Below are 27772 nucleotides of genomic sequence, written 5' to 3'. Positions count from 1 at the left end.
AGTTAATGCGGCCACGTTTTCTCAAGAAATCAACTTCATCATCTCAGTAAGGTTTACTGTTTGCAGTGGCAGCGCCGTCGAAGTCGACAATGATGATCATTATAATAACAATTATTACCGATAGATAACACGTAAAATTGACGAAGGTGACGAATTTCATATTGATGATGGTGATGAAAATAATGATTCACAAAACTTGTTTTCTAGAATGAATAAAAACTAGAGATTAATATACGTCAAGTGTGACAATAATTTGACCTAGTGACCTCATTTTAAGCCCGGATGGCTTAGTATCGGACTTGTCCGACTATTCATTGAGGCAAACAATTTGACCATGTTCCATAAAGATTGGGAAGAAACTATATGGTGTCCAGGATGTACGTAAGACAAGAGAAAAAACGAGGCACCGACATAATCTCATATTACTTCATATTACTTCATACAGTATTTTTCATGTCAAAAAAAGAGCACAGACAATGTACACATCAACATGAAGCAAATAATTAGATCTTCAACATTTTTAAAAAGAACAAAAAACATGTCAATTTCATTATAAGCATGGAATGTCTGCATCCTCTGTTTTGAATGGAAGCATGAACAAAATAAAACACATAAAATGATAATTCATTAACAAAAATACAATCTTATATGTGACCGTTAAAAGAGGTTGAAATATAAGAACAATTGAAGGGGATTATAATAAAATCTAAAATTCAACAGTGTTAAGACTACATTTGTGTTATTTAAGAGCATTTGTTTTTCAAAATCAAGGAAAACTGTAACATAATCTTAAAAGAATTTCGAACAAAATACATGCATTGCAATGACATCTTCCAATAAGCAATAATGACAGCTTGGTCCAATGTATATCTGCATCACTGTTTTAACAGCATACGTAACTCGCATTAGAAAAAAAGAGCACCGGATACACGTCATTCATATATACATACAACAATTGTATAAAGCACGAACGTTCACATTGTATTTTTTACGCCAAATATAAACATAGTACAAACGCTGTTCAGATCATAAGATTACGCATATAACATGTATATCACAGGCCGTACAAAAAACCCTCAGCTGATACAAATACAGATCAATGCCACCATGAAAGAATGAAATAAATATCTATGTGTGATAACACAAACACAAAAACATGTTTACTAGGAGTTTCTTCTCTCTGAGATCTACTTGTTTACAGAGTTAGTGCGACAAATTCAAAATGATTAAAACCCTATTCCCATTAACACTTTTCCTGCAAATGTTCATGAAAGTACTTTTTGAAAGAATTTAGATGTTTTTTTTAAGAAAGAGCGCTAAAGGAGAGCGTTTCATTCGCAACATCTCGGCCATTTTTAATCGAAAACAACCTCAAATGTGCAGGGGCGGTTTACAATGTCAGTAATCTTGATATTTAACTACGCTGCAAGTAGATCGCGTAGTAATTTCAATTTAACAGGTTATTTTAATGACTTTACTCTTTGAAATTTCAATTATTTATAAAATAATACACTTCAATGGCAATCAATTAAAACTTAGTAATACACAATACACGCTAAAACACTACAAATATTTACTACTACAATTTATTTTTTACGAAAAACTTCTACTGATGTACCGCCATACATCCGAGGTTGTTTCCCCGTGTACATTAAATGCCTAGTTTAAGGAATGTTGGCATGATAATCCCCTGCTGTGCATCTCCTGCTCATTGCACTGGTGTCACAGTAGGGGCCAATTTCCTGTGTATTCGCTTATTGGCTCAGGGCCATTTAGGGTCCATTTTAATAATAAAACATCGAAAACTGCACAGCAGGATACTCAGATTGGAGATCTGATAAGCCAATTAAGCAATAAGATTAAGCTCAATTAACAGAGGTTGTGTACAATTATACGTTGTTGCTTTTGGGTTTTTTTTTTTTTTTTTTTTTTTTTGGGGGGGGGGGGGGGTGTCACTTATAGAAGGGTTAAACTAGGCCTTTAAGGAAGGTCTTAAACTTCACGGAAGATCTTGAACTTCAAGGAAGATCTTCAACTTCAAGGAAGATCTTAAACTTCAAGGAAGGTCTTGAACTTAATGGAAGATGGTTTTCTTCAAGGAAGATTGTGTTCTTTAAAGGAGATGGTGTTCTTTAAGGAAGATGGTGTTCTTTAAGAAAAGTAGTGTACATTAAGGAGATGATGTTCTTCAGGGTGATGTTGTACGCTAAGGAAGATAATGTTTTTCGTGGAAGACCATGTAGTAGAGCTGTTAATTTGAGGAAGATTGTGTGTGATAGTACTTTAACTTTGCTGTAGTCTCATAGAATCACTCATAACTTGCTGAAATCTCAAATAAACCTGCACAGCACAATTAAAACAAAAGGATAAATAGCGTAATTAATAAGAAGTCATATTAAATTGGTCCCGCACGTGCACGGTGACGTCACATCAAGTCCGTTGAATGTTGGAATTTGGCTTCGAACAATGACGTCATAAACACTTATGGATAATGAATTTTGTGGTATGGCACCATAACATAGCTGTTTGAATGTATAACAATATCTGATTTTTTAAAACTTGTCCGGCACAATGACGTCATTAACCGAATATTCTTTTACGCATGTGGCGACCGCTCTAAGAATTATCAGCAAACGCCGGTCTAAGGCGGGCATATATTTGGTCGCCAAGACCGGATATACCGGGTCGGACCTGAGGGATTTGTCCAGGAGTTCACTGAGACGCTCAGGGCCGATATAGAGCTTGGCGAGCTTGTGGAGGGTTGACAGGCGGATCTTGCAGCACTGCTGGAGAGGGGCAAGGATTGACATCTCGTCTACAGCAGACTTGCCGAACCTAGAATAATCGAAATTAACGTATTATAAATACCTTTTCATTACATGGAACAGTCACATTATGACCCGAAACCAATAAGATAAAATAAAAGTTATAAATATTAGATTATGTTTGTACAAGTATATCGTTTTGATATTCACTGTGATATTAGTTTTTTTCAGTTTTGAATGAAAAAGGGAACAAAAAGCCTCCAAGCAAAATTAGTTCAGTGAGTTAGGCTTAGATAACATTTCTTAAGCTAAAATAGCCCAGAAAAAGTTTCAGCTGATAGCAAGAAGGTTCTAAATCCCTACCCTCTGCCATTGTCCATTAAAAGTGGTGCGCTGTCATTTCGTAAATGTTGGAACACTTCTACATGGTGTCTGTCCATGTTGCCTGAAATGCACATCATCACTCTATCTTTATAACATTTTAAAGAAACTCATATTCAAAATCTAATTTTGAAACTACAATATCCTCGGTGCCGTGATTTCGAACAGTTTCAATTCTGAGTTCAGACTCGGACTCAGAAAAGCTCTTTAACTACATTACAAAAAAAGTCTCCCAATAAATGTCAGCGTCAAAAGCCGTATTTAAATTCAGGAAATCTCATCATACATGCTCAACCAGAATGGAAAATACACAATGAAATGAAGATTTGCCACTGAAATCAAAGTTGTGACTGTTCGTTATCATGGCCCCAGGTTCCGAATGAATACTGTTCATGTCGGATTGTCCAATGTCAGCAACAAAATCTCATAAAAAAGCAGCGTTACATGATGACACACCAACGACTTGTATTTTACTTCTTGTTTTAAAATTTCGGGTATAGTCAATCGTGCACATGTTACCAGGTTTGTGTAACATTGTTGCGACGAGTATGCTTATGGTAATGTAATGACCTGTTTAACTGTCTTTGACAATATTAATAATAATTACGCTACAACTAAAACGGGTAATGGCCCAGCAATGGGAACGTAAAGCCCTATTTATATTTCATTTATTTATTTAATCTCACATCTATCACATGGGAGACAGAAATAGTGGTTTTGCTCAGCTTATAGAGATCTGTCTTCCAGAGACGAGCTAAAAAATAGTATATCCTTACCTGTCATAAAGTCGAATATATGGGTGTCTACGAGATCTGGAATGAAGCGTGGGTAGAGGTAGGTTCCGTCCGGCTGCATCAACTTTTGGCGGCAGTAGCCATCATCCTCTTCCCAGTCCGCCTTCCGGAACTTGCTATACGACCTGTTATACGCATGCGCACAATAAGTAGAACTGTAAGTGAACGTGGGGGGGGGGATAAGTTAGTTATTTCACTCGACCGATACATATTTTAGGGCATATTTAAAAGCAATCCAGGCAGATTACTGACTAGTATGGATACCAAGCGGGGTAATAGAGGTCAATAATATATTAACCAATGAATACGCATACCGGGCAACATACCGGGCAACAAACATCACAACGACTTAAAATACAATCATGTTCTGTCTAAATGAGATACAACGTCTCGGCGCAGTTTACTACTAAACTCATAGTAAGGCCGGCGTATACATTCTTTACAGACTCCACCAGCGATCCCTGTCCCCGATAGGCGGTTTTGGCAATACCTAGCATCTAATTACAGACTCCACCAGCCAGGCGGTTCCGGCAGCAAGTGAGTCCTCCATGTATCCCAAAATACATACATTCTATATGGACTCCGCCAGCGGTCACTATCCCCGACAGGCAGTTCCGGCAGCCATGAACCCCCAATATATTCCAAAAAAACATACCTTCTATATGGGCTCCGACAGCGGTCACTATCCCCGACAGGCAGTTCCGGCAGCCATGAACACCCAATATATTCCAAAAAACATACCTTCTATATGGGCTCCGACAGCGGTCACCATCCCCGACAGGCAGTTCCGACAGCCAGAGCCCCAAATATATCCCACAAAACATACCTTCTATATGGGCTCCGCCAGCGGTCCCTTTCCCCTGCGGGCGGTTCCGGCAGCCAGGCCATCAAGGATCCCTCCAGCATATCCACCTCACCACAGAACGAATGCCGGCTGTCACAGTAGTAGGTACATTCGCCGAAAAAACACATGTTACCAACTGAAATTGGAGAAATTTAAAGGTCCCTTTCAATGTTCAAAGTAATGAAGTATATATTAAGTTTATTAAGCACCATTTACTTGTAGGAACAAAACGATTGGTTGACGCGTGTATGTTCTTGCTTGTGTTTTCAAATTTTACATAGACTAATTACCATTTGGTATAATGCAATTATACATTTTTAAGTAGAAAATATCAATTCAGATTAAAGCTTCGTCTATAAAACATATGAAAAATCAATTCTAGTAGATTTTATCTTTAATATAGTAACATATGTGGCTTTTTCTTAAACGAGAAAGCATATATTTAGCAAATCTCAATTAAGCAACAGCCTCACCTATAATTAACCAGCAATTCATATATTTGAAACCACAGATTTTATTGAATAACGATCGTTCGATTTCAACTTTGAACAGCATACACTCATTTCGGACACTTATGGTCGTACCTAAAGACTGGGGGATTCCGCCAGTCTAAAACAGGTGTGCCTTTAAGTAATTAGTGTAAAATTGAGGAAAACGTACTAGGAGAGACGTAGAAGGTTTTCCTGAGGGCTTTTTCTGCTAGCAGAAATATCTCACTGGTCATGTTAACTATCCGGCCAGTGACCGGGGGGACACGGTAAAACCCGAGCACTCTGAAATAACAGAAATAATTAACTGTTAACTTTCCATTTATATGAATGCTAAATATGGGTAGTCATCCAGACAGTCACAATGACCAAAAAACAACCAAACAGTAGACTGGTACCTTCATTGAATTTCTCTTTTCTCCAAACAACGTAAAGTAACGTACGGTACCAGTCTATTAAAAACTGGCAACGTGAATATAATCCTAGGCGTCAATTGACCACTGTATAGTCTTTGACCCGTTGACAAGCGTTCTTCCGAAAGTTTTCACTAAATTGCTGATACGAAACCAGTACAACTGGGACGCCATTGCATAATCATTTCTAACACGCAGGAACTCCGGTATAAAACTTAAGATTATTTTTCTATATACTTTGAATAAATAGTTGTTGTTTTTTGAGTTGTTTTTTTAAGACAAAATGATTCAGAATTGGTATAAATTATAAAAAGCAATATGTAAAAGCAGTCATATAACTGCATGTGGTTGGTGATTGAATAACCGTAAACTTTTGTAAACCCCGAACTTCTCCGTACCTGTCGAGATGGAAAGCGGCTATCTCGGCGTTATGTCTTTCGTAGTCGTTGAAGTAGTAGTGGTTTGGAAGGGTCTCGTGGTCCCGACCCCATCTGAAACAGAGAGTACCGAAGTGATGAATATCACAGTGTCCATATGCGCGTGTACCTGCTGTTCAATAATGGCAGTATACTTGGTGCGGGAGGGTTGGGGGAGGGGGTTTACGACGCAACCTGGAAATTCCTCCATCGGCGTCAGACCCAAGGACAGTAAAAGTATGCTCAGGTTGTGGCCCATAGTACATAGACAGGATGGTACCCTGGTTACACTCGATACCCTGGTTAGAGCTACTATGTTTTTTAAGTGCACCATGCAGTTTAAAATATAAGGCATCCATTATAATAATAGGTCAGGTAAGAGAGACGAATATGTATTTAGACATGGTATTTAGATTCTAATAACCACAAAGACTTACAGCGGCTTTAGTAGCAGCTTGGCAGATATAAAAGTAATGTATTTGTGATCATTACTGACAAAAGAGTATTGGATATCTCTTCTAGAAAATTACGACCTGCTTTTACCATCCCCGTGATAAAGCGTGCGTGTTTGTTAAAATGTTGTAAGACTTTCTCAGAAAAATGAAAGACCATTACAATATATTTAAAAGTATTGAATAACCCTTGGAAGATTTATATCAGCTTTCCGTTTCGTCAAAGAAACAGGCATCACAATCTATTAGTTCTTGAACGCAGAAGGGCGTTATCGGATTCCATTTTTAGATATTTGATACTTCATTAAATGAATGTTGGATGCCAGGTGACGCCATAATAGTTTGTTCGTATTTTAAAGGGTTTGAGGCGTATACAAAGGATATATAAAGATTTGCCGAAACAAATTACGCATACAAGCTTTCTTGGGCTTGAAAGATTCCAAATTTGCCTTTTTCATGTCGGATTTCAGTTAAAGTAAAGAACAACATAACAAATTGCAATAACTTTATCATTTGCTGTCGTTTATTTTCTTGTTTATTTATCAGCTAGCAATGTCCTTTCAAATGATACCAAAAATAAAACGGGTTAGCAGACATAAAACGGGTTAGCAGACATAAAACGGGTTAGCAGACATAAAACGGGTTAGCAGACATAAACGGGTTAGCAGACATAAACGGGTTAGCAGACATAAAACGGGTTAGCAGACATAAAACGGGTTAGCAGACATAAAACGGGTTAGCAGACATTAAACATATAACCTCGAGGTAATCATAAGGTATTGCGTATGATTTGTGTATTTGGGACTAGCAATGGTGCTCGACTCCTCGACTTATTTAGGTTTCGATCCATCATGAGTATATTTTATATGAAAATAGATGAAATAATGGTCGGTACTAAGCTTCGACCTCGACCGATCGCCAGTTCTCGAGCGACCGCATTTTCGAACGACCGCAGTTTTACTTTATTACCAATGGCCATATGAAATGACATTGTAAATCGAATACCTGAGTAACTTAAAACGTTTCTCTTCACCGCTTCAAGGTTAGTCCTCACTTCTAAAATGTTTTGAAGACAATGTGGATGAATCTGAAACCCTAACCATACGTTATGAGTGTGAATACTATATACTATCAGTTCTATAATTCCTACCTCATGGGTTTGAAGACCGCTTGTGATCTATCATCAAACTTTACGAGCAACTTTAACTCTGTGCCGCGGGTCATCATCTCTGAAAGAACAATCAGGTCGGTTTATTATGTATACTACAGGAAATCTATGTAAGTTCGATCGTGAGGACAGCGGAAATTGGTCATATGCCTCGATAAAATCCAAAAATAGTGTCCATTTTGAGCGATCACGAAAAAGTAGTCTTGTCCGGCCCGAGCATTTAACCTCTTGGTCACAACGCATGGAACACGATAACGCTTTCAGCTTGAGCATTGACGCTGACGCGTGACCTCTCGGATGGCCGGCAGACACACGTTTCACAATACCACCCTCACCCTAGGTATCGACTCTGACCCATACCCTCTCGTATGAAAAGTTGACACATGCACCAGAAACCATCCTCACCCTGGGTATCGACCCTAACCCATGACCTCTCGAATGAATGAAAATCCCTCAACGTAGATATCGACCCTGACGCATGACATCTCCAATGAAAGGCAAATACATTTTCCGCGATACCGCCCTCAACGTAGACATCGACCTTGACGCATGACATCTCCAATGAAAGGCAAATACATTTTCCGCGATACATCCCTCAACGTAGAAATCGACCCTGACACATGACATCTCCAATGAAAGGCAAATACATTTTCCGCGATACCGCCCTCAACGTAGACATCGACCCTGACACACGACATCTCCAATGAAAGGCAAATACATTTTCCGCGATACCGCCCTCAACGTAGACATCGACCCTGACGCATGATATCTCCAATGAAAGGCAAATACATTTTCCGCGATACATCCCTCAACGTAGAAATCGACCCTGACACATGACATCTCCAATGAAAGGCAAATACATTTTCCGCGATACCGCCCTCAACGTAGACATCGACCCTGACGCATGTCATCTCCAATGAAAGGCAAATACATTTTCCGCGATACCGCCCTCAACGTAGACATCGACCCTGACGCATGACATCTCCAATGAAAGGCAAATACATTTTTCGCGATACCGCCCTCAACGTAGCTTTCGAACCTGACACATCTCGGATGAAAGACAAATACATTTTCCGCGATACCGCCCTCAACGTAGACATCGACCCTGACGCATGACATCTCCAATGAAAGGCAAATACATTTTTCGCGATACCGCCCTCAACGTAGCTTTCGAACCTGACACATCTCGGATGAAAGACAAATACATTTTCCGCGATACCGCCCTCAACGTAGCTTTCGAACCTGACACATCTCGGATACAAGGCAGACACATATACCGTCATACCGCCAAGCAAAAGACATCTACTGTGAAAGGCAGACACGTGTTCCACAATCCCGCCCTTACTGTGGGTATCAAAGATGGCTGTACCATGAGTGACGTCACACGTTCTAGACAACTGACAACACGGTTGATTGCTTCGTTCAATATTTGCAATTTCGTTGAAACATCAAATAGAGAACTGGCCTTGGTAACTTGGTTAGGGACAAATTTGAATGTGCATGCATGTTTCATCAAATGATTTTTTTATGGAAATCATGGCTAGACGAGTCAGCTTGTGTCTTAATTTATTTCGAAAATAAATAAGTTATGCATGATTCTGTATGTCGTGATGTTGCACACTATACATGGACCCTGTCCACAGAGAATTGTGCAGCTGCCTTTGATAATAGCATTATAAGGAAAGGGAGCGTAAAATTTATAATATACTTATTACGGATCACGTCTCTTAGACTTCACAACTTCAGCTTCTAGTAATCAGATTAGATTCAGCGTCAGGGCGAAAATGAATAGCTGTGTCATAAGAAACTACTTTTATATCCTACCTCAAAGAAGTTAATCATGTTTCAGTTGGTAATAGCAAGGTAATTGTATAAATGTATAAATGTACCCTATGTTTATAATTTTTACATGACTATATACGGCATATTGACAACGAATGAAGGGAATGGCAAATAAGACTCGCTTTGATTATAAGAGGCTAAGAAAACCATACAACTGCAGTTGGAATGAATGCGGACTTTACACCGATTGAGTACCTAGTAAGACTTCTACACCGATTGAGTACCTAGTAAGACTTCTACACCGATTGAGTACCTAGTAAGACTTCTACACAGATTGAGTACCTAGTAAGACTTCTACACCGTTTGAGTACCTAGTAAGACTTCTACACAGATTGAGTACCTAGTAAGACTTCTACACAGATTGAGTACCTAGTAAAACTTCTACACCGTTTGAGTACCTAATAAGACTTCTACACCGTTTGAGTACCTAATAAGACTTCTACACCGTTAATGTATCTAGTAAGACTTCTACACCGTTTATGTATCTAGAAAGACTTCTACACCGTTTATGTATCTAGTAAGACTTCTACACCGTTTATGTATCTAGTAGAATTTAGAGTATTTAGTAGGACTTCTACAAATATGTACAGTTTTGCCTTGTAGGACTTGTAGCCACTTAAGTACAGAGTAGGACATGTAGCAACTTGATAACATAGTAGGACTTGTAGCCACTTAAGTACATAGTAGGACTTGTAGCCACTTGAGTACCTAGTTGGACTTGTAGCCACTTGAGTACAGAGTAGGACTTGTAGCAACTTGAGTACAGAGTAGGACTTGTGCCACTTAAGTACAGAGTAGGACTTGTAGCAACTTGAGTACAGAGTAGGACTTGTGCCACTTAAGTACAGATTAAGACTTGTAGCAACTTGAGTACAGAGTAGGACTTGTGCCACTTAAGTACAGAGTAGGACTTGTAGCAACTTGAGTACAGAGTAGGATTTGTGCCACTTAAGTACAGATTAGGACTTGTAGCAACTTGAGTACAGATAAGGACTTGTGCCACTTAAGTACAGATTAGGACTTGTGCCACTTAATTACAGATTAGGACTTGTAGCAACTTGAGTACAGAGTAGGACTTGTGCCACTTAAGTACAGATTAGGACTTGTGCCACTTAAGTACAGATTAGGACTTGAAGCAACTTGAGTACAGAGTAGGATTTGTTCCACTTAAGTACAGAGTAGGACTTGTAGCAAATTAAGTACAGATTAGGACTTGTGCCACTTCAGTACAGATTAGGACTTGTAGCAACTTGAGTACAGAGTAGGACTTGTGCCACTTAAGTACAGATTAAGACTTGTAGCAACTTGAGTACAGAGTAGGACTTGTGCCACTTAAGTACAGAGTAGGACTTGTAGCAACTTGAGTACAGAGTAGGATTTGTGCCACTTAAGTACAGATTAGGACTTGTAGCAACTTGAGTACAGATAAGGACTTGTGCCACTTAAGTACAGATTAGGACTTGTGCCACTTAATTACAGATTAGGACTTGTAGCAACTTGAGTACAGAGTAGGACTTGTGCCACTTAAGTACAGATTAGGACTTGTGCCACTTAAGTACAGATTAGGACTTGAAGCAACTTGAGTACAGAGTAGGATTTGTTCCACTTAAGTACAGAGTAGGACTTGTAGCAAATTAAGTACAGATTAGGACTTGTGCCACTTCAGTACAGATTAGGACTTGTATCAACTTGAATACAGAGTAGGACTTGTGCCACTTAAGTACAGATTAGGACTTGTAGCAACTTGAGTACAGAGTAGGACTTGTGCCACTTAAGTACAGAGTAGGACTTGTAGCAACTTGAGTACAGAGTAGGATTTGTGCCACTTAAGTACAGATTAGGACTTGTAGCAACTTGAGTACAGATTAGGACTTGTATCAACTTGAATACAGAGTAGGACTTGTGCCACTTAAGTACAGATTAGGACTTGTAGCAACTTGAGTACAGAGTAGGACTTGTGCCACTAAAGTACAGATTAGGACTTGTGCCACTTAAGTACAGATTAGGACTTGAAGCAACTTTAGTACAGAGTAGGATTTGTGCCACTTAAGTACAGAGTAGGACTTGTAGCAAATTAAGTACAGATTAGGACTTGTGCCACTTAAGTACAGATTAGGACTTGTATCAACTTGAATACAGAGAAGGACTTGTAGCAACTTGAGTACAGAGTAGGACTTGTAGCAACTTGAGTACAGAGTAGGACTTGTGCCACTTAAGTACAGATTAGGACTTGTAGCAACTTGAGTACAGAGTAGGACTTGTAGCAACTTGAGTACAGAGTAGGACTTGTAGCCACTTAAGTACATAGTAGGACTTGTAGCCACTTGAGTACCTAGTTGGACTTGAAGCCACTTGAGTACAGAGTAGGACTTGTGCCACTTAAGTACAGATTAGGACTTGTAGCAACTTGAGTACAGAGTAGGACTTGTAGCAACTTGAGTACAGAGTAGGACTTGTAGCCACTTAAGTACATAGTAGGACTTGTAGCCACTTGAGTACCTAGTTGGACTTGTAGCCACTTGAGTACAGAGTAGGACTTGTAGCAACTTGAGTACAGAGTAGGACTTGTAGCCACTTAAGTACATAGTAGGACTTGTAGCCACTTGAGTACCTAGTTGGACTTGTAGCCACTTAAGTACAGAGTAGGACTTGTAGCAACTTGAGTACAGAGTAGGATTTGTGGCTCTTAAGTACAGATTAGGACTTGTAGCAACTTGAGTACAGAGTAAGACTTGTGCCACTTAAGTACAGATTAGGACTTGTGCCACTTAAGTACAGATTAGGACTTGTAGCAACTTGAGTACAGAGTAGGATTTGTAGACACCAAAGTACATAGAAGGACTCGTCGCCACTTGAATACAGAGTAGGACTAGTAGACACCTTAGTACCTAGTAGACTTGTAGCAACTTGAGTACGTAGTAGAACTTGTAGCCACTTGAGATACCAGTAGGACTTCTACACCACTGAAGTACTGCACATAGTAGGACTTGTAGCCACTTGAGTACCAAGAAAGACTTGTAGCCACTTGAGTACCGAGAAGGACGAGTAGCCACTTGAGTACGTAGTAGAACTTGTAGCCACTTGAGATACCAGTAGGACTTCTACACCACTGAAGTACTGCACATAGTAGGACTATAGCCACTTGAGTACCAAGAAGGACTCGTCGCCACTTGAATACAGAGTAGGACTAGTAGACACCTTAGTACCTAGTAGACTTGTAGCAACTTGAGTACGTAGTAGAACTTGTAGCCACTTGAGATACCAGTAGGACTTCTACACCACTGAAGTACTGCACATAGTAGGACTTGTAGCCACTTGAGTACCAAGAAGGACTTGTAGCCACTTGAGTACCGAGAAGGACGAGTAGCCACTTGAGCACATAGAAGGACTTGTAGCCACTTGAGTACCCAGAAGGACTTGTAGCCACTTGAGTACATTATGCTCTGTATTAATGCCTTTTTATAATTTTTCTCACCTAGAGTCTGAAAGGGCTTAGTTGCCATGTCCCTGATAAGCCCATCTATGGCTGGGTCATCCGGTTCGTAGAGTGCCGCCGCCCGCGCATTCTGGTGGAACCGGTAATAGTTGGAGTTCGGGCGTCCACTGTAACACAATGTTAAAACGGGCTTGGTTGTAAATATCAATAGCCAATACACAGACTGCTCAAAACTGTCAAATAAGGTAAAATAGTCTACTTCAAGATGTCCGGCTTTTATGGTATATAACTGAATAAGGGTTTTCCTTTCCTGAAAGCTACATTGTCATTTCTCAACATAAAAAGAAAGACGAATAACACTTGGTATACCATGTTCGATAGTAGTTTCATTGCTTAACTCCTTTATAGAAACGGTAACAAATGGGCGGCGCTTAACCGTTCAACAACTTTCGTGCGGATAAACAACGCCAGGAACAGAAATACACTTATACGCTCGCTAGTTATTGAACGTTGCCTTTGACAACATGATACAAAGCGCTCGTGTATAATTGTAATAAACCGGGTTGTATTGTGGTAATTATAACATAACAGAACAATTGTAGTTACCCAGTATTTTTGGCGTTCCATGCGGGAAGTCGCTTCGAGGCGCGTCTGCCAGCGCCTCCCAGGGAGCTAACAAGATCCGCCATGGACGTCCGCCGCAGCCTTTCCCGTCGAAAGTCTGCTTCTGGCACAGCCTGCAGCTTCCGGATCAACCTGCGAGTAAGTAAATAAACATGTATCGGTGTAATGTGTGTTTAATAAACGTAAAAACACAGCCTGGTTAAGGCGATTAACTTGCTTACATATTATAAAGACGGTGTTTACTTTCGCCCATTGTTTTTCGGAATTTGAGGTTCTGTCAATGATCTACAACGCATTAGATACACTGAACGTAAATACTTCTTTATGTACTTTAAGGGACTGTACACCAGATTGGCACCAAATTTTTTTTCTGTAACGAATCTCAGGACAATTATTTAATAAAATGTTTTACTTACTCTTTGATATCATTATTGTACAAAAATACCCAAATCGGGTCGGAGACCGGGTTCGAACCGGTGTCGGCAAAATTGCAGTCGAATGTTGTATCCACTGTGCTACAAAGGCTAACCCTAAGCGGTTGAAATATTTAAGCTATATACCTAACTTGGTAATATCACGTGATAACATTCACTAGCCAATCACTCATAATGAATGAATTCTACTCGGTAGACATATCTAGTAATCCTTTTTTAATGGAAAATACGAAAAAACTGCGAAATATAAATTAATTGTAAACTATGTGGTTCTTCAGTTAGTAAGTTTAAATGCATTGTACGCATCGATACCAAGTTTATGTCAGTTTTCGACAATTTCTTTTTTCTGTTTTTTCGCTATTTCATCATATGGAGTACAGCCCCTTTAACATTGATTGTATTAAATTCTTACCATTCGACAAGTTCATCATACATGGCAGTGGTGTTTTGAACTTCCGGACTCTGCGGCTCCCGGTCCACCTCACTCTCGGAGTTCCGCGACCCCTGCTGCAACACTGTCCGCTACAACAATTGAATGAATGCTACAAGTGATCGTGAAGATTGATAAAACTGCATGCATGTGCACATGTACAGTGCTTTTGTGAACATCAGGTCAACGTGTGGCCTGTTCCATGCCACCTGATGTCGCATCCACGTGTAAGTATGAATAGTTTACATTAATAAAATGAGATTAAGATACTGATCAAACCCAGATTCTCTAACGCGCTTTGATACCATGTCGTATGAATAAACTGCACACCGATATATTGAAGGATTTAGAAGTATGGTTTCATTGATATAAATGTTTTCATTTTTTCATTATGTTATTAAAGCTGCACTCTCACAGATATACCGTTTTACAACTTTTTATGTTTTGTCGTTGAAAGAGCAAATTTGAGCGGAAATATCTGCAAACCAATGATATAAGATTGCTCACAAAAGAACAGATCGCAGATTTTCATATTTCCGTTCAAAAATTAATGTTTTATGGCTTAAACCGTTACTAACAGTAATTTACGTTTTAAGAAAAAGGCATAAAACATCAATTTTTGAACTAAAATATAAAATTCTATGATCCTGTTGTCAGCAGTCTTATATAACTAGTTTCCATGCATTTTCGCAAAAATTGGCTCGTTCCAAGACAACAAATAAAAAGTTGCCAACAAGTTCAATTTGTGAGAGTGCAGCTTTAAACCATATAATATATACATACTTATAGTCTAATACGAGTTAAAACAAGCACAAGACAACATATTACCTGGATGTTAAGGTACGGTCGCCGACTCGATGCTTCCTGTGTCGGGCACGAGATCCCCACCCACAGCAGACATGTGATGAGGCCCGTCACAGCTAGCAACGCGGCCCCCACAACACGTTCTCGCAGCTTCATCATCTACACGGCACGCTCTGTAACGACCAACCAAATATTTAAAACAAAATCAGAAGGCAATAGAAACGTCAACAGTCGGGGCTAACAAACAGGGTAGCTGGAAACAAACATATTCGTTTACGCCATAGTTAAAAACCTAGCAAGTGGGTGAATCCCTAATGCTTGTAGCGACATGGTACATGGTATGAGGCATGGACCGCTGATCGTGACACTCATGTCGAACAAATTATACGCTTTTATGATTTTTCATTCTCATTCAATATATGATTCATTGTAAAATACTAATACCATACCTTATACGATAAAATCGTGATATGAATGCCATAACAAGTATCAAACCAAGTGTAAAATGAAGGTAGTGTGACTTACGAAATTTATAGTCCCAGTAAAAGACCTCTGGACACTTTCAATTTATTTGTATTATTATTATGTCGATGCATTTAATTTTTGAGATACAAGTTGTTTAATATCTAAGCGTTTCACACCGTCTTTAAACATTAATGAAGGAACACCGAAAACAATTATTATATGTCCCGAGGAGAAGAATATATATTCTCTTGTATTGGTTTTAATGTATAAGTGCGAGTTTAGATGTAGTGATCTTCAAGCGTCGTAAACTTGAACGTGTGTAATGACAAAATCGATAAACTTCGAGGGATATTAAACAATATGTAGATAATGTACATTACAGGGGCGGCTCTAGATTTTGACGTTAGAGCGGGCGTAACTTTGGGGCGTATTTTTTTACCTCCGCCCCTCCCTAAGAACAGAAATTTATATGGTTTAAAGTTTTGGCAGGGGTTTCGGGGTAACACCCAAATAATTTTAACATTATCTTGTCCGAAATGGTGCATCTTTGGCGTGAATCTTTCATCCCTTTCTTCTCCTGTATTGAAATTAAAAGTAAATGTTGTTGATTTCTTTTCGGGGGGGGGGGGGGGGCGCCGGGATCCGCTAGTGCATTTTACACTACTTGGGTAATAATTATAATTATGCGTATAACTGGAAGCGCCAAAATATACATGTTCTAATAATATGCACACTTTCAATTCGGTATGTTTGTTTGCTATAGTTTAAAACAGGTCAGGTAGAGCAAGACGTTGCGCATTCTAATGACGTCAAATAACGTACAAAACGCCATCATTTAAATTAAATCATATATTTTCTTTGTTTTAAAGTAAGTTTTCGACTACTGCTACTGTAATAGTAGCCGTAAAACACAACCTTTGCACAAGTACACAAATAATATAGTTTCTTTTAATGTTTTAGAATGTGTGTATATCAAAAACAGCACGCTGTGATTACGACGTTATTCCATTCGCGAATTCGGACTTGAGGGTGTCGTTCTCCTGGGGTAAAAAACCTTAAATGAATAACGTTTTACCATTTTCCCAAATATTATGAGAAAATATCAAAACCTCGATAAATTAAAGGGAGTCTATGCGTTTTTCCTATGACTCTTGTACATCTTATTTCATATTTATTGTGTTTAAAACTAAACTTAAGCGAACCGAGATTACCTTGTTATGACGAAAATAGTCACGAAACATATCCATAAATTTGATTTAAATGTACATGTACACCGTGTGTGCATTACCTCTGCCAAAACAACTACATTAGAGTGAGTAACTTACACTGGTGTACAAAATCTTTTTCTTCTGGCATTTTCGCGTAACATTGAATAAGATTTATCAGATTTTTATAAGGCCAAACAAAAGTAATCTTTATCCAAATAGAAAGTGTTGGTAAAGATAGGTAAATGCAAGCAATGTATTTATAACGCGTTCACATAACATAAGAAATTCTTAAGACCATAATTATATGTCGCCTACTTTAAGCGATGCGAGTAAATCTATTTATGGCCGGTCTTAATAGGGAATGTCCTTTCCTTGACCTAGGAGCCAGGAACCTTGACATTTGACCTTTGAGAGAGCGATTTGATTTATCTGAGTGATGGATGTTGACCCTTGAGCGAAGGACCTTGACCTTTGACCGAGATGTAATGAACTCTGACCGAGTGACTTAAACCTTTGCGCGAGATCTTGACCTTTGTGCAAGGGAACTTTACCCCTGAAAACCCCACACCTACATCCGAATGAAGGGCATTGGCTCTTAAGCGAGGGATCTTGATGTTTGGCGAAGAACAGTGATCTGAGCGAGCGATCGTGGCCCCGAGTTACAAAAAATTTGAGCGTGGGATCTGGAGATTTGAATAATTGATCTGGAGGTTTGAGCGAGGGATCTTAATCTCTGAGCGAGTGACAACGAAGTATCTTGACTTTAAAGCGAGGGACCTTAATTTATGAGCGAAGGACCTAAAGGGACATTGACCTTTGAACTAATAATATTGACCTTTGTGCGAAGGACATTGACCCATGGACGAGGGACTTTGATCTCTCAACGAGGGAACTTTGAATGGCACTTGACACGTCGCGTCTTTGCTGCGAAGATTTCGCTTAGGTTATTTGAAATTATCCAAAAATCAGGTACATTGTATACGGACTGTGCAACGGACGAGTGAATGCGGCTTACTCAAGGGCAAAGTTCATTGTAACAACCCAAACACGAAGTTGTGTCGCCAAGCGACGGACGATGTCCGACAAGGTCGGACGAAGTGATTTAATGCTCAATTACGATAGCATGTTATTTTAAATCAAGCAATGTCAAATCCACTTTCAAAGTAAGTTTTTAGCCACCCATTTAACTATATAACTATTCATCAATTAATATGGCAATACTAATAAAGGATTTTACTTGTAAGAAAGACATTGAATCAACCAAGTCATAGATTAGAAATTTAAAATGATAACAATAAAGGATATAACTATCAGACATTTCCTGCATCCTATTTTATTGATTGGATCACTGTTATTGCAGCACTTCTATTTAACAGCAACTGTGTGATTTATGGAACAGCAAAAGAAAAACGTGGTTAAGCATTAATTTTTATTTTCAAGCGAAAAAGTCAAGCAGACTAAAATTCAAATAAAAACATCTACTGTTTCGGTTACACATAAAATTGAAGAGTTGCTAAAACTCTTGATTCGTGTAAAAGTCTATGAAAAAGTACTTTAATAATGTCAAGAATGATTCCTCTTTCGGTATTTTTTTAACTCATACATAGCCCGGTAATTAGTAATAGTTGGGTAAAGCAAAACTATTAAATATCTGTTTTAGTGTTTGGCGCAAACGTCTCTATACTAGCTAGCGGGCATACGAGATAAATAACCCACTTTACATTTAATAATTAAACCGACTTTACCTTCGTCTGAAGCCTTTTTAGAAACTATATCCGAATCCGTCCGGCGGTAACATTTGCGGAGACACATTTATGAGCGTAAACACCAATATATCATAGCATGAAATATGACGTCACGGTCGAATATATGAATGGAATCAGTCACATACACCAATTATCAAAATGAAGTGCACGAAATACTCGGCTCTGATTTCTCAATTCTAGCAAATACATATGTATATTCACTTACATACATTAGAGCCAATTTGAACGTATGCTTACCTTTATCATGGAATCTTGTCGTGAAATTGTCTCTTGAAAGGTTTCCTCATCGCAGCATAAACTGCAAAAAAATAATATTTTTTTAATAATTTTCTCATTTCAACTGCTAATTAAGGACACCTTGCAGTGGGTTCATGTTCCGTCAATTCTTCGGTAATTATGCATAATACATTTCATATTCCGTTTTTTATTGAGTATTATTTATGTACCCCCTCCCTACCAAACCACCAGAACATATACCTCCTCCTTACCACCCCATCAGAATAACTAGTCCCCTCCCTAATACCTCATAAAAACATCTATTCCCTCCCTACCATCCACACCAGAACATCTTACCCTCCCTACCACCCCACCAGAACATATACCTCCTCCCTACCACCTCCTCAGAATAGCCACTCCCTCCCTACCACCCCACCAGAATATCAACCCACCAGAACAACTAACCCCTCCCTACCTACCCCGACAGAACATCTAACCCCTCCCTACCTACCCCACCAGAACATCTAACCCATCCCTGCCATCACCACCAGAACAACCAATCCATCCCAACGTACCCCACCAGAACCACTAACGCTCCCAACCTACCCCAGCAGAACATCTTACCCTCCCTACCTACTCCACCAGAACATCTAACCCATCCCTACCATTCCCACCAGAACATCTAACCCATCCCTACCATTCACACCAGAACATCTAACCCATCCCTACCATTCCCACCAGAACATCTAACCCATCCCTACCATTCCCACCAGAACATCTAACCCATCCCTACCATTCACACCAGAACATCTAACCCATCCATACCATTCCCACCAGAACATCTAACCCATCCCTACCATTCACACCAGAACATCTAACCCATCCATACCATTCCCACCAGAACATCTAACCCATCCCTACCATTCACACCAGAACATCTAACCCATCCCTACCATTCCCACCAGAACATCTAACCCATCCCCACCATTCCCACCAGAACATCTAACCCATCCCAACCTCCCCCACCAGAACATCTAACCCATCCCTACCTCCCCCACCAGAACATCTAACCCATCCCTGCCATTCCCACTAGAACATCTTACCCATCCCTACCTACCCCACCAGAACATCTTACCCATCCCTACCATCCCCACCAGAACATCTAACCCATCTCTACCATTCACACCAGAACATCTAACCCATCCCTACAATAGCCACCAGAACATCTAACCCATCCCTACCTCACCCACCAGAACATCTAACCCATCCCTACCTCCCCCACCAGAACATCTAACCCATCCCTACCATAGCCACCAGAACATCTAACCCATCCCTACCTCCCCTACAAGAACATCTAACCCATCCCTACCTCCCCTACCAGAACATCTAACCCATCCCTACCTCCCCGAACAGAACATCTAACCCATCCCTACCATAGTCACCAGAACATCTAACCCATCCCTACCATCCCAACCAGAACATCTAACCCATCCCTACCTCCCCCACCAGAACATCTAACCCATCCCTACCATAGCCACCAGAACATCTAACCCATCCCTACCATATCCACCAGAACATCTAACCCATCCCTACCATAGCCACCAGAACATCTTACCCATCCCTACCATCCCCACCAGAACATTTTACCCATCCCTACCATTCCCACCAGAACATCTAACCCATCCCTACCATAGCCACCAGAACATCTAACCCATCCCTACCTCCCCCACCAGAACATCTAACCCATCCCTACCTCCCCCACCAGAACATCTAACCCATCCCTGCCATTCCCACCAGAACATCTTATCCATCCCTACCTACCCCACCAGAACATCTTACCCATCCCTACCATCCCCACCAGAACATCTAACCCATCCCTACCATTCCCACCAGAACATCTAACCCATCCCTACCATAGCCACCAGAACATCGAACCCATCCCTACCTCCCCCACCAGAATATCTAACCCATCCCTACCATAGCCACCAGAACATCTAACCCATCCCTACCATAGCCACCAGAACATCTAACCCATCCCTACCTCCCCCACCAGAACATCTTACCCATCCCTACCATCCCCCACCAGAACATCTAACCCATCCCTACCTCCCCCACCAGAACATCTAACCCATCCCTACCACCCCTACCCTAACCAAATACACAATGGCACACACAACTCCACACACAAGTAACCTATATAACGTATAACCTAAAGGACTAATTTGATTCGATGTCATAATAGTATCCTGCCACACACCGTGTTTTTACATTAGTCAATCTGGTTAACGTAAAGTACGAATGCATTGCCAACATCAGTACATTTGCATTAGTAATAGGCGTTACTCTAAGTAAACAAACAGCATACTTGCCTCAGGTTTTCAATGTACGAGCTAACATAAACCACAGGGAAAACGTTCCACTAATATGCTATTTAAGATCACATAAATACAATATGTTCCCACACACATATATATATACAATTATCAATGATTACGTTCATGAAGAACAATATGTTACCCACATATAACGCAATCATGCAAGAACATCCAGCAGATGTGGTTCAAATGAAAGATAGAGGGAAGATACAGCAGCACGTGTGCCGACGGGACGGCGGGTCGATACTCTCGCAGCCTCCTCCATAGCCGATGCTGCTTCGAATGACAATAAATCGATTGCCACTGTCATAATACTGATTACTGATTCCATTAAATACAATAGGGTTATCTTTGGGTTCATGTACCGTATTCGGTAGACTTCCAATGAGCCAGATGAGGAGGCAATTACAATACCACGCAATACCTTTCACGTACTACTTAATAACTTTCACGTACCACTCAGTACCACTCAATACCACTCAATACCTTTTACGTACCTCTTAGTACCACTAAGTACTACTCAGTACCACTGAATATCACTCTGTATCACTCAGTACCACTCAGTATCACTCAGTATCACTTAATGCCACTCAGTATCGCTCAGCATCACCCAGGACCACTCAGTACCACTCAGTATCACTTAATACCACTCAGTACCACTCAATACAATTAGGTTGGTTATCACTCGTTTAATATCAATATTCAGAGATCAGAAGCTGTTTTCAACAAGAGATGTTTGTCAAACATTATGCCCCCCCCCCCCCCCCCCAGCGCCATGTGGTCAGGATTATATGGACAATTGAATGAAATATGCATGGACCGAAATGACAGCTGATTTGTCGCTAACATTGTATGCCGTTGAGGCAGTTTTAAGATTATGACCATTCAAAGTTTGAGGATAGAGTGTGTTATGATCATGACCTTTGACTCTATGACCTCAAAATCCATAGTAGTCATCAGCTGGTCACCAAAAATCTAAATGTTAAGTTTGAGGGCCATGGGTGCAGGCATTGACAAGTTATCACACAGACAAGCATTTTTCATTCACGGTCACTGTAACCTTGACCTTTGATCCAATGACCCCTTAAATCATAAGGGGTCATCTACAGGTCAGACACAACTCCAAGTCAAGTTTGAGTGCCATGGGTGCAGGCATTGTCCAATTATCACTTGAAACATTTTCGCATTTAAGGTCACTCACTGTGAACCTGACCTTTGACCCAATGACTCCTAAAATCAATAAGGGTCATCTCCTGGTCAGGCCCAACTTACATGTCAAGTTTGATGATCATAGATTCAGGCATTGTTGAGATATCACTGGGAGAAGATGTGTTAACTTTTTTGCGTTAAAGGTTACTGTGACCTTGACCTTGGCCTGATGACCCCCAAAGTCAAGAGGGGTCATCTACTGGTCAGGCCCAACCTTCATGTCAAGTTTGATGACCATAGATCCAGGAATTGTCGAGTTTGCTTTCAAGGTCACTGTGACCTTGACCTCTGACCCCTTAAATCAATAGGGGTCATATACTGGTCAGACCCAACCTCCAAGTCAGGTTTGAGGGCCATGGACGCAGGCATTGTTGAGTTATCACTCGGGCAACCTTTTATCGTTCAAAGTCACTGTTACCTTGACCTTTGGCCCAATGACCCCTAAAATCAATAGGGGCCATCTACCGGTCAGGCCCAACCTCCAATTCAAGTTTGATGGCCGTAGGTGCAGGCATTGTCGAGTTATCACTCAGACAACCTTTCACCATTCAAGGTCACTGTGACCTTGACCTTTGGCCCAATGACCCCCAAAAACAATAGGGGTCATCTACTGGTCAGGCCCAACCTCCAAGTCAAGTTTGAGGGCCATAGGTGCAGGCATTGGCGAGTAATGACACGGACAACCTTTTACCATTCAAGGTCACTGTGACCTTGACCTTTGGCCCGATGACCCCCCAAAACAATAGGGGTCATCTACTGGTCAGGCCCAACCTCCAAGTCAAGTTTGAGGGCCATGGGAGTAGGCATTGTCGAGTTATCACATGGACAACCTTTTACCATTCAAGTTCACTGTGGCCTTGACCTTTGGCCTGATGACCCCCAAAAACAATAGGGTTCATCTACTGGTCAGGCCCAACCTTCAAGTCAATTATAAGGGCCATGGGTGCAGGCATTGTTGAGTTATCACTCGGACAACATTTTACCATTCAATGTCACTATGACCTAGATCTTTGACCCGATGAGCCCAAAAACAATAGGGGTCAGCTACTGGTCAGGCCCAACCTCCAAGTCAAGAATGAGGGCCAAAGGTGCAGGCATTGTCGAGTTATCACTTGGACATCCTTTTACCATTCAAGGTCACTGTGACCTTGACCTTTGACCCGATGACCCCCAAAAACAATAGGGGTCATCTAATGGCCAGGCCCAACTTCCATATCAAGTTTGATGACCATAGGTCTAGGCATTGTTGAGTTATCACTCGGACAAGCTTTAAAATTATTTTACCATTCAAGGTCACTGTGACCTTGACCTTTGACCCGATGAGCCCTAAAATCAATAGGGGTCATCTACTTCTCAGGCCCAACCTTCATGTCAAGTTCGATGACCATACGTCCAGGAATTGTTGAGTTATCACTCGGACAAGCTTTGGTCTACCGACGGACCGACCGACCGACCGACCGACATACCGACATGCCTGTGCAAAGCAATATACCCCTCTTCTTCGAATGGGGGCATAATAAACAACTAATATTCAGCAAAATTTAAGTGCATTGATTGGCCTGAAGAATTAAATGGCCTGTACAAAAAATGGAATGACTCAGGCAATACTTAAGATAAGGTTTGGGGTTATACTGCATACGACCGCTTCGTTAAACTTCTTGAAATTAGTTTGAGATGTATCTCCAAACACAGAGTTTTCAAGTCTAAGACCTCTTTAATGAACCACTTATGGTCTACGATATACTCGCTCAATTATATGCCAACCTTAAGAGCCAGGAAACTGACGACATTTCAACTCCGTTGAAGAACATTGTTATGATTTTGATAGGCAGTTTAAGGATTTTGTTCCATAAATAAGAAACTACGGTCTAGTTAGTTGAATCACATATGCTGTTATACGTTTTATCATTTGTTCAGCTATATTGTATTAACAGTCGGACCCCGTTGCCTCGAACTCCAAGGGACCGGCGAAATTACCTCGAGCCTCGGAAAATTCGAGCCAAGCGGTAATACTTTCCTTCAGTTTAATGAAATCGGTCCAGTTCGAGCCAACAAGGAATTCGAGCCAAGCGAGTTCGAGCCAACAGGGTTCGACTGTATTACATGCATAATTACGCATCAAAATAAGTTAAATTATTCTGCCGTGGTCATGCACAAGTCTGCCAGTTCCAGACCAATTAGTAAAATTTCGCTTTCTTGGTTTCTAAAAAAACGCGTCGAAGGTATTGTACGACGTCTTTCTAGTTTCATTTAAAAACTGTAAATGGAAGATTTTGTCGTAAATGAAAGTTTTAATTAGCTATCTAAGTTTATGTTCAGACCATGTGGTTCTTTTTATTCCAGTAATCAGTGCGGTTTATAAAACGGCTTTCATTTTGCAGATCTATTTCTCTGTCACAGTCTCGTAGATCAAAATATACTTCTGTGGATAAAGGTCAATCCAATATCATATATTCTTTATAGTAAATGAGTTTATTTGGTTTCAAAGACAAATTCCATTTGAACAATTTCAATAAGATAATACAAATGTATAAGTAAGTCAAGATGCAAGCAAGTGTGTGTATCTATGTCACAGGTTCAATAACCTTCGGAAACTAAACATCTCGTGTAAGGCCTGTAAGGTTTTTTTTCCGGAGGGGATACGGCATGTCCCGGGACCCCCCCCCCCCCCCCCCCAATCCTGCGATCAAAGGGATAAGAGAGGGGAGCAGCATGTCCAAAGTAGCGCACCCCTGTTAATCAAAGCCAAGAAGTGTAGTTGTCTGTTTAAGGACAGTTTATTACATTCTGCATGTTCAGCTGTGTTAAAAAGGTAACTTTTTCATCTGTGCCGATCGCTCGTTAATACTTGATAATTATTTCCAAAAATGGTACTTGGAAATAAATAGTTCCTCTAGGTTGAGAAGTGATGCTACGAGACACACATTCGTAAGAGTACACAGCTTTTATCAGCGAGAAATACTTAAACTATGCATGAGCACAATTTCGAACATCAGTGCACCAACTGGCTATTAAACGGAAAGATATTCAAACACACCACAAAATGAAAGACTGTGGTCATCATTTTATATGAATTTAATTGAAACAGAATATTTTTTTTTAACTTTCATAATTTTCTGTTAGTATGTCAAAACTACAGAGAACTAAGAAACACATTTTTCAAACCACATTTTTGCCATTGGCCATCAATTGACACTTTATGAGAAAATCGTCATAATATTTCAAAATTAATGTATTTAGCAATTCAAACTCTAATATCATAAATGTGATGTCTAAGAAAAAGCATTTTATTATCCATTTATCCACCTCAAGCTTTTGTTAATTCAATGTCTTATTAATTTGATATTGTATGTATTGTTTTTGTTGTTGTTTTTGCTTTTTTAAAATATTGTATTATTTTATGCAATAAAAATATGGAATGGGAATGGAATGGATATTAAGATGACCCCACAAACCTTGATCCACCGCCCCGCCCCGTGTGCGTGTAATTCAAAACAATAATTCATTAGCCCCGAGGTAATGCAGACTAACCGCGTGTCTTTGATGTCATATCCCGACCACCGTCCACTTTGTGGTAACAATTAATAACAGCCGAATTAAAATGACAAGCGCCGGTAACTTAATGAAATATGACTGGTCAAGTTGAGAGGGCTACTGATGCAAATACATGTAGTGTTAACTATCCGCATACTTGCATTTTAATATAGAACATAACAGAACAGAACAGATATTTCATTAAGACTTGTAAAAAGTACATCATCTTCTTAACTACAAATGAATAATAAATAAACAAAGACATGGTATGACATAGGTCATACATCATATGAAATAGAATAATACATATATATTCAAAAATATATATTCGAATCAGGTGAAAATGAACAAAACTATTATAATTGTAAATCAAGATATTAAGTTGATCTTCTAGTACTCAGAGCTTATTTGACAAATAAAGGTAGTTTTATAAGTTCTTGTTTTTTTCTTGTGTTTAACAGTTCAATATACAGAAGTGTACTTTAAACGATGTTGAAATAGTGCACCTAATTCACATTAAAGAAAGTATCGATGCATAGCAAGTGAATCTCTCATCGTATATATATTAAAACTTAACCAACTGTTAAGTAAAATTTAAAACATGTATATTGCGTTATCTAATTTAATCCGTATTGAATTGAATTACTGATTAGTGGTCCCTCGTTTAAGAATGTTTTCAAAAGGCTAATAATACGTTACATTTTAGTGACACAAATAAAGTGAACACATAAAATAATAATTGAACTTACCCTTTAACTATGTCACAAACAATTAAGCAAATGTTTAATCGGCTCTCCACTGGCAGAGAGAAAGCTCATAATGTCTGTTTCCGCAAAGGGCACTTGAAAATCCGGATTCGGACACTTCATTTGGGAATGATTAAAACATGTAATCCTTCGTTATAAACTATGCATAGTCAGTTATTTCAAGATTATCACACTAAGTTAAGCCAGTCACTGCATTTTACTTCTGTATTACAACATTTAGCATGTTATATAAACCATAAAGATATCCAATTCACCAACACTGTATCATTATAACTTAAAAACCTAATTAATGAAAGGAACTGACCACATATATTTACCTTAAGTGATACTATTTATAGAACAAGGTTGGTAACAGTTACTCCCCTTACTTCTGGTAAACTCATTAGATATAAATTTGGCATATGGGTATATATGAGTGAAGCGAAAGAAAGTATCGACAGCAGTTATGATAATTTATAAAATTGTGTGCATACAGAGACTGCATTTTACTGTGAAAGAAAGCAATTATGATAATACAAATGTGTGAACACAGAGACTCGTTTACCAGGTGGCGGAACCTGGATTCAACGTTAGAGGGGGCATACCTTAGGGGCGTAACCTTTTGATCTCTCACTCAGAACCGATATTTATATGATTTAAAGCGTGGGTGGAGGGATACTCCCGTAAGAAGATTTTAACAATTTCTAATCGGAAATGGTGTGATCTGGCCGTATATTATTCCTTTTTTTCATCTGTATTGATATTTAAAGTAAACTTGGACGATTTGAGGTAACCTGGATACACAGTGATTTGATGGGAATGAACTCCTGCTTTGGTGTCATTTGACCTGTACAAAATGTATTGACATTTAACCTAAAATAGTTTTTCTTCAGATTTATCAAAGGGGTCACTCCTACCAAATATCTAGCATAAAATAACTATGAATTACTGCAACAATGTCA

The 27772-nt window shown here is 39.7% G+C and overlaps 1 protein-coding gene across 3 annotated transcripts; it reads right to left on the bottom strand.

The window, feature by feature from the left end:
• Window positions 1-404: 404 nt before the first annotated feature.
• Window positions 405-27153, bottom strand: LOC128206888 (extracellular serine/threonine protein CG31145-like). 3 transcript variants are annotated; one of them, XM_052909596.1, is made up of 13 exons: window positions 26814-27153; window positions 18968-19028; window positions 15316-15464; window positions 14470-14579; window positions 13606-13755; window positions 13039-13166; window positions 7704-7782; window positions 6084-6176; window positions 5445-5557; window positions 4767-4920; window positions 3923-4065; window positions 3129-3210; window positions 405-2835 (listed from the first exon to the last, which is right to left on the bottom strand). In XM_052909596.1, the coding sequence occupies exons 3-13, from the start codon at window positions 15448-15450 to the stop codon at window positions 2553-2555; spliced, it is 1470 nt and encodes a 489-aa protein (XP_052765556.1). In that variant the 5' UTR covers window positions 15451-15464; window positions 18968-19028; window positions 26814-27153; the 3' UTR covers window positions 405-2552. The 3 variants fall into 3 exon arrangements, with proteins under 3 accessions (XP_052765556.1, XP_052765557.1, XP_052765558.1); XM_052909597.1 differs by lacking the exon at window positions 26814-27153 and adding an exon at window positions 21316-21408; XM_052909598.1 differs by lacking the exons at window positions 18968-19028; window positions 26814-27153 and adding an exon at window positions 15817-16049.
• Between the last annotated feature and the right edge of the window lie 619 nt (window positions 27154-27772).

Source organism: Mya arenaria, chromosome 10 (assembly GCF_026914265.1).
Source record: "Mya arenaria isolate MELC-2E11 chromosome 10, ASM2691426v1".
In the NCBI taxonomy this organism is placed as follows: domain Eukaryota; kingdom Metazoa; phylum Mollusca; class Bivalvia; order Myida; family Myidae; genus Mya; species Mya arenaria.
The sequence above is the reverse complement of the archived record's forward strand: the minus strand, read 5'-3'. Positions and strand labels throughout refer to the sequence as shown.